General features: G+C 41.5%; 1 protein-coding gene across 2 annotated transcripts; it reads right to left on the bottom strand.

The window, feature by feature from the left end:
* Window positions 1–3,733: 3,733 nt before the first annotated feature.
* Window positions 3,734–12,384, bottom strand: LOC125715946 (cysteine-rich protein 2-like). 2 transcript variants are annotated; one of them, XM_048988058.1, is made up of 7 exons: window positions 12,166–12,347; window positions 11,354–11,448; window positions 9,515–9,572; window positions 8,780–8,920; window positions 5,236–5,310; window positions 4,288–4,382; window positions 3,734–4,071 (listed from the first exon to the last, which is right to left on the bottom strand). In XM_048988058.1, exons 1-7 carry the CDS (start codon window positions 12,206–12,208, stop codon window positions 3,940–3,942), a joined length of 639 nt encoding a protein of 212 aa, XP_048844015.1. In that variant the 5' UTR covers window positions 12,209–12,347; the 3' UTR covers window positions 3,734–3,939. The 2 variants fall into 2 exon arrangements, with proteins under 2 accessions (XP_048844015.1, XP_048844016.1); XM_048988059.1 differs by lacking the exon at window positions 5,236–5,310 and having other exon boundaries at window positions 12,166–12,384.
* Between the last annotated feature and the right edge of the window lie 1,819 nt (window positions 12,385–14,203).

Below are 14,203 nucleotides of genomic sequence, written 5' to 3' on the forward strand. Positions count from 1 at the left end.
CTTGTGACCTCGGTAGCCTGTTCATTTGTATCGCTCCGAGTTGCTCACAAGTCACTTTGCAGTGCGTCTTGCTCGTTCATCTTGTAGATTTTATCTCTCTTCTGACACCATGTTATGCCGTGTAGTGCATTCTTAAATGCCACACTCACACAGTCTGTGCGGGTTTCTCAACAGAACTTTTACTGTCACCATTCACCTGTACAACAACCACCAGGCAAACTCCGTGAGCTGATACATTCTAAGGGCTAAAAAGTACGTTGCTGCTTTAGAGAGGGTTCAACTTAGGGCTACAAGAATGATTCCTGGTCTTATGAGGAGGAGGTGCTTGAGGACAATGTGAAAACATCTGTCCAGAAATTGAAGCTGAAGTGGCATTGGACCATAAGAACATAAGAAATTTACAAACGAGAGGAGGCCATTCGGCCCATCAAGCTCGTTTGGGGAGAATTTAACTAATAGCTCAGAGTTGTTAAAATCTTATCTAGCTCTTATTTAAAGGAACCCAGGGTTTTAACTTCTGACCTAAATCAGACCTAGATAAGATTTTAATAACTTTAAGCTATAAGTTGAATTCTCCCAAAACAACCTTGATGGGCCAAATGGCCTCCTCTGGTTTATAAATTTCATATGTTCTTTTGTTCCTAAGTACTTTCACACAAAAGGAAAATGCTTTTTAACAAGTTAGAAACTGCATGTGTGTCTCATTTGTTTCCCTGAAAATTCAAGGGCACGGACAGATATTTCAGCAACAGGGATGCATGTTTCAGGAAGACGATGAGCAAATGTATCTTCAGAGGACGGTGTCGGGGGGTTGGGTGGGTGATGGGTACCCTGCTTTCTTCTGTGTGAGAGGGCTTGTCATTTCACAAGCTGTTAATGTGAACATCACAGCTTCTTGTGTGTAAATTTAGAGAAGCAGTGTTAAAGGAAAATGGTGGGGATGTCATTGAATAATGAGCATTTCACACAGTGATATGAGAAATTTAAGACCTTGTTGTGATAGGAAGAACATGGTGGGTAAATGCCTTGGGTTAGTACCTGATCAGGAGGGTGGTTAGGGCTGGTCTACAGGGCTGCTTCTGCCAAATTACATCCTGCCAGATGGATGGTAGCATGATAACAGTCTGTCCAGGATGGGAAATTATACAAGAAGTCAAGGTGTGGTAACCTGGTGGCATGGAAGAAGATGCAGCCCAAAAGGAACACCCACAAACCCCATACCTGCCACCTTGATTACACTGTGACTCACACAATCCTTGCGCCGTTTCTATTCCACAGACATGCAGATAGCTGATTTTGCAATTGGCCCATACCACATAATACATTATAATGTGATACATTTCTGAAGGCATGAATCCAGCAGTTTTTAGTAAGACAATTACCACCTGAGAGAAACCCAAAGGTGAGGTGATTTGCCATTACTTTTTGTCTTAGAAAGATCATAAGAAGAATAATGAGGAGATATTAAGTAAAAAGGATGCGGCTCACGAAAAGGTTGCAGTTCTTTATACAGAAGTGGGGCCAGATTTTCACAATCATTGATTCCCCTCTACAGGAAACATCAGTATGTCACTTATTCCAACTGTATAATGCTGACATGGGCCCCTTTACAAATCGAATGTTGACAATGAAGTCTGCATGCTTCGGTGTGACTGACAGAACTTCATTAGAGTCTTCTTACTGTTTTTCTGACAGAAAGAGGTAAATGGACAGCAACATGAGAGAGAAAAGGAATGGACAGACTGATTTAGGGCTGTAAAATGGACTATTGGAAAGATGAACATATCATCCTTCAATTAATGTATATATTGTTGTCCCAAACCTCAAAATAATTAATAAAACAGTCCTGACATAGGAGAGATAGAAGAAGAAACCTTCATAAGTCAAACAAACCATTGTTAGTCATGGGGACATGATACAATTCAGAAATACATGTGTAGGCGTTAAAAGTTCATGGTTGTCCATTCAGTCCTCTTAGGAGTGCAGTGAGGTCAGACTGAGGAATCACCACACTTGTGGTGTTAGTTGAAGCTGCAGGATATGCAGCCTGGACAGAGGCACCTAGGGGTAGTGAGGAGGTGAGGAGCAGGTGGGGAGCAGGTTTGCATGCCAGTGAGGGAGGACAGGCATACAAGAAGACATTCAGTAACATAGTAACATTCCTCAATGCCTTTATATCACCTGGCAGAATGCTCATTTAACTAGCTGCCCTGAAACTGAAGGCAAACATTTCTCTTATTAACATGGAGACCTGATATCTCTGAATCTCCAGTATCGTTTTCTAAGTGGTATCTTGATTTTTGAATTAGTGACTTGATTCTGATGTTGTTTCATTTTAACTAACATTTGTATACAGAGTCTGATTTAAACACTTCAAACCATTTGTGCAATACAATTAGTAGATCAATAGCTTATTAGGCTGGAGAGTAAAACGATCGTTATTGCATCATTTCACAATGATGCAATGCTGACAAAACCATGCAAATGGACATTTCTCACTACACTTTGTAATAAAAAAACATCTGTAATAACGACCTGTTTGGGAATAAGGAGTTACACGAGAAACACCAAAAGCAGATAGAGCAAACAGTGCGATGCCTGTACTGAATGGCTGTATCTGGGTCAGGATAGTGAAGGGCAGGTGTACCACTGCGAGGTGACCTGCAGGAGGCGCTCTCCTCACACCTCTTGGATGTCACACCTGACAGGTGGCGATGGTCTCGTCAGTGGTGGTGCTGTTAGTTCGGCCTATTCCACTCAGACAGGAACTTGAACACGAGGTAGAGGTGTGGGCTGACATTCAATTTATTTTTATATAGTGCCTTTCACAACAGTCGACCCAATGTGCTTTACATGGGTATGCTGTGATATATTACATCATTAACACAGAATAGTACGAAAACAGGGAAAAGGAAAGTCAGATGACAACAGAAGAGAGGAACTAAAAATTCCCATGTAGGCAGAAAACCTCTGGGCATCCAAGGTCAGCCGGCTGCCCCCCCTCCCAGACATGCTGACATTGTTGTAAAAGTGGGCTTTGTTGCTAAAAGCAAGGTGTAAACTGTTGTCAAGGGCAAAGCCACGTCAGCCTGTCACAGATTGCAGTCACATCCACGCTTTCACTCTTCCATGGGACTAAACCAAAGCCACCCCAGGCAGCATTCGGACACGTGGGAAGGCAGGCAGAGAGTGCATAGACACCGTTCCGCCTCACCAGGAGCAGGCTCAACGAGGCGTTATTGGGATGAGCAGATGGCCATCAACACAAGCTAACTCTACATCAGCAGAACGTCAGGCCACTGGCAGCAGCAGTCCAGAGGGAGGGTGGTGTACAGATGCTGTGCCGCCTACTTTCGCTCCTAACGCTAACTTCGCAGAGCACCTTGCAGTCGGCCTGGATGGAAACACCTGGACACAAACCATCTGACTGCCATGGCTAGCAGCATCATCACAGGTGTGGTGCAGATCTGTGGCTGATGATTGTGCATGTGATCAGAAGGTTGCTGGTTCAAATCCCAGGGCGGGTCGAATATCATGTCACTACTAAGCCCTTGAGCAAGGCCCTTAACCCCCAGTTCCTCCAGAAATGCTGGCACACCCCGCTTTCTCAACAGCTTCAGCTAATAAATACAATCAAGCTCTTTTCTAGCAATGGTAATATCTGCCTTAAACTGCAGATTAACAGATTAAAAGGTTTAATATTACTTTAGAAAAAAATACTCCATGTACAAAGTTAGAAATTGATACAATGTATATTTATTATTATCTCAAACAAAAGCAACAATCCTATACGTCAAGTGTGCAAATTAAACTAAAGAAATGTTTTTTTTCTTGAAAAAGTACACTTGTAACATTAAGGCATTAGCTGCATGAAACATGAGCAGACATTGAGCTTCTTAGAGCACACTAAGTGATGGATGATATTACGCACAACCCGACTCAATGATCTGTAACTGCAGCTTCTTCTTTGTCTTTTTCATAGACGTAGCAGCCAACATCTCCAATGTTCACCCCCTTTGGCCCAAACAAGTATCCGTAGCATGGCACATGGCAGAAAGGCCTTCCATCATGCTAAAGAAAGAAAGAAAACCACACACATTACACACATTTGGTAAAACTAATACCAGGCTATTTCCATGCCAAGTTCATGCCTTTTTCCCCCCGAGGGAGCTTGACTTGATGCATACGGTTCATAAAGGATAAGTGTTAGAAATCAAAAGTGGGGCAAATATTAGTATAAACATTTTATAAACCAGCTCTTGTTTGCAGCCAGAAAAATCCCAACACCTCAGCATGTCCACCAGGGGTCAGCGTCTTCTTACACCTTTCACAGCGGAGACATGGCCGGTGCCAGTTCCGGCCCAGAGACAACACTTTCTCCGCTATGGATCAGAACACAAGACAGCAAATGAGAGCTCCGGAAAGCGAGGTTATCTGAGAAGTGTGCAGTTAATGTGAGAGTCACTTCAGGTGAAGACCTTTTCGTATTCTGTGGAAAGAGCTTCTTAATACATTTTAACTTGACCTAATATGAGGAATTTTCCAAAGCCTTAATTCCTGAAAGCACTTAGTGTCAGTTTATCTAAAGTTACTTACCATCGCCAAATAGTTCATGATAGTAACTACAGCTGCTTTTTTCATGCAAAATACATTTTTAAACATTTACAAAATTAAGTACCGGGTCTGTATTATTTTCCTTGAAGTCAAGACTCCATGACAGATTTGTGCTCTTAGGAATTTGAGTGTGCGTTTTGTCCGAATGTAACCTAATGCACCACTTGCCTAAAATTAGTTTAAAGGGGTAAACATAACTGCCAGATGCGGGGATTTTGTGCCCTGGGAAACCAACTCCTGTTCCAAAACACAATGGTTCAGTAAAGTTAAGCATTATGTCGGGAAAAAAAGAGCATTCTATACCAAGCTTCTGGTTTGAAACTCAACCAAGCTAAAAACAATCAGAGGCTGCTTGTAATTGTCTGAAACAAAGGATAAATTAAAGAGTAGCCATTTCAACAATGTGTAATTACTGCACTGACCACAGTCTTACTATAGAGCAGTGTTTCTCAACCAAGTCCTAGGGACCCCCAGTCGGTCTACCTTTTTACTCCCTCCCAGCTCCGGGTAGGACCAAAAACATGGACTCTCTCAGGATCCCCCAAGGACCAGTTTGAGAAACACTGCTCTAGAGGACTGATAACTTAAATGGTCTTTATTTTTATGCTAGACGTGACGTACCAAAGTACACAACCTTTCCACAACCAGGACAGCATGACCTCTCCTCTGCCAAAGACTTCATGCAGGTGGGGGAAACTGGGGGGGGGGGGGGGGAGGAAAAAGTAGAAAAGACCATAATAAAGAAAAACGTATAACCAGAAGGTTTAATTAACAAATCATCTTACGGCAGGTGCAAGATTAGCCAATTTAAAAATTCCATATACTTTTTCAGACTGGGGGTGGGGGGGTTGGATGGCAACAGTTGTTGGGGCAAGGAGGATGGTGGTTGCCCCCTCCCCCTAAACGTTGCTGTCTTGGTTAATTGCCTTTGCCAGAACCCCCCCACCAGCTGCATCTAGACCGCAATGCTTCTGCCCAGCAGGTAAACAGCTGCTACCTAGCCCATGTCGAAATGTCAAAAAAAACCACAGATACTTTGCAGTTTGTTTTCTGTTCACATTTAGGACCCTTAGCCCACCAGTTACAATACCTGGGATTAGCAAACCTAGCATCTCCCCATTGTGAGCATCATCAATTGCAAGATGAACAACATCCCAGATGTAAGCTTTCAGTGTTTTCTCCGTGAACATTCTGGCACTAGCACCCAGCTCACATTGGTGATTTCACCAAAAACATAAAATTCAGATTTTTTTGTAAGAAGACATAGTAGAGCAATTTGCCACAAGTCTCTAAACACCAAGATAAAGATTTTCCCTTTTCTGTACTTATCCATATTTGGAAAAAGCCAAAATCAAAAATTCCATACTGCATAGGAACCCTGTGTTAACACTACAGTATCATTCGCTAGAATCACATGGGCAATGAGAGGCAGCTTATTGAAATTCCTCACCTCCAACAGCAGCTGTGAGAAAGGCTCACGGCAGAGTCCCCAGGGGATAGAAGGGACGCCGCACTCATGCCAACAATCACGCAGGAATCCCAGGCACCCAGATAAGATGCACTTCACTTCACTGAATCCCTCAATTAGCTTCCAGGAAACGGTGCTGGCAAAATGACGACATGCCCTGTTCATCCACTTATGGTCCGCCTTAAATTAGCGGTGCACTGGTGCAGAAATTTTGGTCGGTACTAATACCCAGGATATTTTCGTCTAATATTACTATAATATTAATATTACACACCCATATTACTATTAATATTAACCTCTGAGCTCCACAAATCTTTAGAGAAACTGACGTCAATGGCATCACAACCCAAGATGCTTTGAATTTATGTAACAAACACATCATATAATGCAGGCAGTGAGACATCATGGAAGCAGCACTGATTTGAGAGACTGAAACCAGGTTCTAAATGGTGAATGAACCAATGAAATCCCTCGTCTTCCACTATGAAAAATGGCCAATGCAATCAACTAAAGCAATCATCTCCATTATTCTAGTCAGTGATGTCCCAAGCCGATATCAAAAGATCAGAACTGGGACAGATACAGGTATTTCTTACTTGAATGGCATCAACTACCACAGCCCAATCCAGCCCGGTCCACTTAATATTCCATGTCCATCTAATTTACGTCAACTGTGCAGATTGGAAGATTGGCCACCTCTGTACTACAGCATGTGGTGCAATCTGCAAAGGGTCAGTGTGTATGTGGATTTTTGGGATAACCTTTAGGTCAGCTGTTCAAACCCAGGTGTGAGGACTCTTCAGCCAATCAGTCCTCTAATTAGTAATCCAATTATGGAGTTGAGGGCAAAACCCATATACACAGTTGTCCTTTCCAGATAAGACTGGCCACTCCTGCTATAGTACGACTGTGGCAATGACTTCAAACTATCAAGATAACTGCCGTGTGGAAATGATTTAAATTGGAAACTCAAGGTAGCTCAACAGCTACCTGCAACGTTTGCAACATCATCCTTTCAAGAGGAGGTAGCAACAGTGACATGTAGACAGGACACATTTTTGTTTTACGTTTTTGCATAGTTCCCACATTATATTATTATTAATCATTGCGCTTATCTGCTACCTTAATGATAACATATGGCCAACATGTTTGTTGACTAACTGCTTATAGATAAATGGCTAATGTTAAAGTATGCGCCGGCCAAATTAACATTTTTGATAAGTGTGTAATAGTTCAGTGTTGCTGGAACGCGAGCTTCACTGACCTCGCAAAATTTCTCAAAGACCAGGATGTTGGTCTTTAAGATGCTTCGCCAGGTTTGACGTGCTACTTGACTTCGTCGCCACAACTTTGTAGCACTGTTTGCATAGAGGATTATCGACATCCTTAGTCTTTCCATGCTCGTCTGCAAAATACTTCCAAACGGCACTTTTGCATTTTTTTTTTTACTAAAGCAGCTTGCGAAGTGCCTTCAACTACAGCATATGCCATGTTCGGCCAACTTGGTATTTGTGTGTAAAACAGCGTGAATGCATTCGGTGGTTATTGAGAGGAGGGGAGGGGCTACATGAGTGTGCGCGTGCGTGCGTGAGTAATCAGATCCTAATTTTTAATATCGATTACTATCCGAGAATCGATTTTTGACAACCCCAATGTCTCATTATTTTCAACTCAAGCGTCAGCTATATCTTCCGTTTCTGATCTTTCATGGTACATTTTTAGTGGTGCAGCAGTGAAAAAGGTCACTCCTTATACAGTTTCCAGCTGCGCCACTTTCCGAACTTTGTGTAGGCTATTTAAACCGGTATTGCGATAAGAAATTCATATCATAACAATAATAAAAAGTATGAATTGGTATACCACCCAACACTATGGATATTTAGAATATTTATTAAAAAATGAAATTGGAACTCGGCAGATATAAATATTGAATGGATCAGATCAGCACAACAAAAAACAGGATCATGATATCACCAATTTTGGTACAGGTTGCACCACTTAAGATATTTTAAAGTCAACTGTTATGTTATGAAAGTTTAATTGATGTTGAGTAATTGCTGAAGACATGGAGGGAAGAGAGGAGAAGGGAATGATTTGCAACAATCTGTATTCGCAAAACTTAATGCATATGCTGACACAAAAAGCTTATACACACATCCTCTAGGAGTAAGAGAAATAACTAGTTCAACATTCAAATGTTACAACTTCCATTTAAATATGAAAGAAGAAAGACTGAAATGTTGGTGTAACACTTGGGGAGCAAAACAAGGCGCGCACACACACACACACACACAAGATGCAGTCTGTAAGCCTGCCCCTCGCTGTCATAAGGTACTTTCTCACTGAAATTCAGAAACCCCTAATTCTTGGGCTGTTTCAAGCAGGAACGTTTAACTCTTGGCCACCCCAAAGCAATAGAAGAAAAGCTATGTCTTTAATCATTTATTAGTTATTGGGGGAGGGGGGAACGATCACAATAAAAATGGGACACACTTTTATTTATCATCCGCAACATGTTTATGATTTTTATTAAAACTGGTCAGCAGATTGATCTTTTGTTTTCCACAGAATAAAAAATAATGCAAAGCCAACCTGCTAATGAGCACATATTGTGCAACTTCAATATTGGCCGTAGAGAATGGAGATTCCCCCAATTCAACGCATTTCATTGGGCAGTTCAGCGAAGCAAGCACTTACCTTTCTTTTCAGTTTTGCTGGTCTGGGCGCAGCTCCAGGGGGTGGTGGGGGAGATGTCAGAAGGGCTGTCCACTGATTGGTCCAATGGGGTGTTTGGAGGGGTATCATAAATGTAGGACCCTGCCCCACCGATGTTGACACCTGACAAAAGGCAGCGCAGATGGAACCGGAGTTTAAAATCATACGTCACGTCCGACCCAAAGGAACCGCGGCGCTACAAGAACCTCCTGGCAGCTTCATGCCCACAGATGTGAGGCTTGGGCCACTTCCCTGGTGCTTGTGCAACGATACATGTTAAGCTGACAGCCTGCGTAGTTAAATCTGCTGTAAATACAGTGTCTCAACCTGGTCCATAAGGACCCCCAGACGGTCCACGTTTTTGCCCCTACCAGTTGGGAGGGAGAAAAAACATGGACCGTTTGAAATCCCTGAGAACTGGTTCGAAACACTCAGCAGCCCTGCTGAAGTGGAGGACTTTGGAGAAGCACAAACTGATTTGCCAGAGAGGAAATTCCACAGTTAACAGGGTCAACCAAACTGGATACCAGTGGGGCTGCTTTCACACAAATTAAATTAGATCTACTTCTCTAGAAACAGGACAGTTGGAGTAGTGTGTCACACGTTAAACTCGGGCAGCTTGGCCCTATGGAATGACATCGATTTGCCAGATGCGTTAAACGTGTCCTGTCCAGCTGGAAAAGTACAGCAGGAAAAGCACAGCAGGAAAAGCCCCACCTTTTGGCCCAAAGAGTGTTGCATAGCACGGTTTGTGACAGTAAGGGGTTCCGTTGTGCTGCAGGAAGGAAGAAAAAAAACATTACATGCATCACAAAACACAAGCGTGCGAGTCAGAAATCACTACAGACAAACCTCATACCAGGGACAGAGTACAGACTGCTATCCAAGTGACCCATTAATTAATGAGAAAACTCACTCAAGAGCAGGGGTGTAATCATACAGCCTACTCATGATTCAATACGACAGCCAATTCCGGGTTCACGGTTCGATACACTCACTATACCCAAGAGCATTATACTGAAAACAAACTAAGATCTCACGAGTCTTGTACATGCCAATAAAGGAATAAACATTTACAAAAAAAATCAATTGTCAAACCATTTTTTCTTGCACTTTTTTTCCTGTATTCTGCAGACTGTGCATTGTTACACTCCTACAAGAGGCAGATGTATGATCTTGTCAAAGGGGGTGATGAGATATAGAGACCCAAATACTTCAGTTTAAAGACCATAGAGCTATAAGCATATTATGATATAAACATTTAAAGACACAGCCAATCATCTCTAATTTCTTATCCTGATCAGGGTTATTTAATGATGCCTTTAAAAATCCCCACACACAGGCTAATAACCCATGATACAAACGCAATCCCACTGTGCTCTTTCACAAATAAAAAAAAAATCCTTCAGATGTTGACAAGTTCCTCCATCACAAAATACCAAGTAATGGGAATCGGTGCTCCCAAATGACAAAAAGGGCTGTGCTAAACAAGAACAATGACCAATTCCTGTTTAAATGCAGAAATATTTATCATCACTTCATAGCCTATTCAACTCACAATGAACATTGGAGCTAGTCAGGATACAAACACACCATACATTTATTTCTAGGCAAAAATAACCCAGTGGCCTTAAAATTCCACAAGTGCAATTTCACTCAAAACAGGAAAAACGTTTTCAAGAATTCATCCAGAGGGTCACTCTTTATCTTGTGAGAAGGAAATCTCCTCAATGACCTGCCACTTCGACTGAATCTGACCATTTGGCTGAACTATTGCTATAAACATGAAACACAAACAGTTTGAAGATCTGTCCACAAAAAAAAAAAAAAAAAAAAAAAAAAAAAAAAAAAAAAAAAACGAAAATTAAAACCAGGAGAGCCATCACTCACATGGAACCTCCTCATAGTGGCAGGAATGTCAACACCACCAATGGCTTGAACATTAGCAAATCAGCTTAAATGGTAAACACTCAAGCTACAGGAAACGTGAACGTCCATGCTGCCCAAATTGCAGGGAGCTTGAGCCATTAAACGCAATATATCAAATCCAGGAGTAATTACTTAGAGAAAAAATACTAGATAATTACAATCTATGTTATAATCAGTCCACATCCAGCAGTAGTTTTGGTATAAAGAGTTTGATAAGTGAATGGAAAGATTCCTGTATCATCAGGAAGAGATGTGTGAACACAGGTGTATTACAATTCTGCGGGTGTTAAAGAGCAAGGCAGTGAATTTCATATGGGATTATGGGGGAACTCCAACAATGTGACATTCACACCCTTCACTACAAGGAGCCCAGCCTATGTCACAAATTGACCAATGATACCAACACAAATACTTTACATCCTTGTCAACAATGAGATCGATTCCACCTGCGTTAACTACTTACTGAAGGAGTAAAGCGGGCAGGACACAAAAATACAGGCGTTTTAAGCATAGTTAAGGAGGTTAAGTGAGACTGGTTACGTGAATTGATATGGCCGCGGGGTAGCGAGGGGACGAGCAGCCCTATAGCATCGGGGGAACATGCTGACCATCACCAACACGCCTTACCTCGGCGTGTCCCCCAGCAGACAGCGTCTTCTTACAGCGCTCACATTTCAGGCAGAATCGATGCCAGTTTTTCCCCAAAGAGCTCACCTTCTCAGCTAGGATGAAGGAAACGACAACAACATGTAGATACCAGAGAAAATGGGGACCCACTGAAGTCACGCTGGGTTCTCCCACGCTGCTGCAGGACGGCAGGCACAGCCTGGGGGTGGGCAACTAGACTGGAGGGTAAAACAACAAACGACCCCCGCCTGCTCCTGCCAGGTGCCATGGCTACAGCTCTGTGAAGAAGCCGCATTAACTAACATGTCAATAAATGGACCATAAAACATCACAACGCAAAGTCGGGTTACGGTCTGCAAATAAACCAAACACGCGTTTTATTTCAGCGGCACAGTTTACACAAACTGCCGGGAAACAGAGAAAAACAACGAAAACAAGTGGGGAAATGAAACACTTTCGTGTCGCCGTACTGATTCAGACTTAATAAAAGTATACAAATGAACGGAATAAAACAAGCAAATAGGTTTAAATTGACAACAATGTTAACATACATTTTAGCACAAAGGGTGATGGTCAAAACTAAACCCATAATGAACACACGGGGGGGATAACTACTAAATACCTACATTTAAGAAATCATGGAAGATCAACTAGCAAAAAGAAGGATGACAGTTAAAAACCAGGACATCCCATTTCATCTAACGTGTTCCAAAACGATTTAACGTTTAAATACAAAAAATATTAACTAACACAAATCACGTTGAGAAGAGTTATATGTGCATCCCAAATATATTTTTTAAAAGGTATCTTACCAAAAAATACAGCCTTTTCGCATCTGGGACACTTCGAAGTCATTTCCGAACAGAGCCGCAAGCCGGCGTTTGACTCTCAGCTGCCCGCGCGCTGCTGTTCAACTGTGAGGAAACTTAGCCGTGTCCCCGCCCCAAAGAAACTCCGCGCTCCCATTGGCAGGTTTGGTGACGCCCGCGTGACGTCTGGAGTGTTTCCCCCTGTATGATTGGTGGAACACAAAAGCCGCAACAACTGACCCCCCCCCACTAAGTACGGTTTACGTCAATTTAAATAGTCTGTGTATGGTATAGGTTGCATGTGTTTATACTTATACTGTGAGGTAAACATATTACGCTGTTACTACTTAAGTATTTCTTACACTGCAAGACTGTATTGATCAGTAGCTAACACATTACAGAACACAATGTTTAGGAAGAAATGTATACATATATTTGTTATTATTGAAGTATTCGATACTACAAAAACACGGAGTGAAAGAATTAATGTAATAGGACTTTTAACCACCCGAAATCGCAGTTTTTCTTCGGGCATTAAAGAGACTATCTCGCGTCATAAAAGATTCCTGCATAACCACTTTTCTCGATCCTCCAGATGGCGCAGGACCTTAAGCCCTCGGTGTTTAGCGGTGGTGGGAAAATACTCCCGTTTTATTCATTTTCTTCAGGTACGTCAATATTTCTCAAATAAAAAGTACCTGTTTTATACATACTTAAGTATCTAGAGTAAAAGATACTGCACATTCAAATCCATTGATCTTACAAAAAGCAACATATCCTTTTAAATTCACTCAAAACAAGTCTGAATACAATATTTTAAGGACTCAAGGCTTTTGTCACGCGCAAGGTTATACTGATTCCTGTCTGGTTTGCCATGTGATCCTCTGACTTTTGACCCTTTCCGCATTTTTTTTTACTCTGTAACGGATTTACAGTTAGATTGTAAAGTACAATATATATATATATATATATATATATATATATATATATATATATATATATATATATATATATATATATATATATATATATATATAAGCAATAAGACTAATTTTTTCCCGTTATTTTTCATTCCTGATTCTGCAGTTATTGCCTTGCATTTACTTGACACTATGATCTTTTGTAGCATATAGAGACAAAAAACAACTTTGAAGATTTTAATATGTGCATTTCTCCACTATGAAAAAGGACATTCCACAGGCGAGTCCTACTGTATCCAGGCTCTATCACCTGATCTCAGACGGTATGGATGCTCAAAATGGATTGCAGTCCGTTTTATACTACAAATCAGTCTAACAGAATTAAATGTCTGAATGGATTGGGTAATCTAAATATACAATTCTAACTATAATAATGCAATATTTGGCTATAAATAAAGTACTGAATCAGCAGTAAAGATGTCTGTACATTTCCAAACAGTAGGTAATAGTCACAGTAGTGGATGCTGTGAAATCAGTTCCCACCCTTTGCTCTCTGTGAGTTTACATGTTCATGTGCTCCATGTCCAAAGACATGTTGTTTAGGTGAAGTAGTGTCCTGCAGTGGCCTGACATTCTGCCTGGGGTGTCTTCAGTCCTGTGTCCTATGCTTCCTGGGATTGGTTCTAGGCTCAATCAAACAGTGAACTAGATAAGACTGAACTTTGTTGATCCTCTTGTGGAAGTCCAACAGCATCACAGAAATAAATAACTTGCAACACAATAGTCACCCCAAAATAAAATAGTGAGTGAACAACAAATCAATACATAAAAAAGTAAGCATGTGTGTAATACAGTACATGTGGCAGCTGTGGTGCTGAAGTCTACCTTGTAAATGCAGAAGGTGTATAGTTTACTGCAGGTGAAGCAATACAGTACAGTGAAGGGAGTTGGGTCAACATCCTCAAAGCTGGACGCTGTTCTTTATCCTCTTGGGGCAGTGTGTGGCTTAGTGGGCTAGGCAGTGAACAGATGAAATATTTAACCAGTAATTTAACTTTGTGTGGTATAGGGTAGCACTGTTGGCTCACACCTCTGTGGTTTGCTGGTTTGAATCCACAGAT

Source organism: Brienomyrus brachyistius, chromosome 20 (assembly GCF_023856365.1).
Source record: "Brienomyrus brachyistius isolate T26 chromosome 20, BBRACH_0.4, whole genome shotgun sequence".
Lineage (NCBI taxonomy): Eukaryota > Metazoa > Chordata > Actinopteri > Osteoglossiformes > Mormyridae > Brienomyrus > Brienomyrus brachyistius.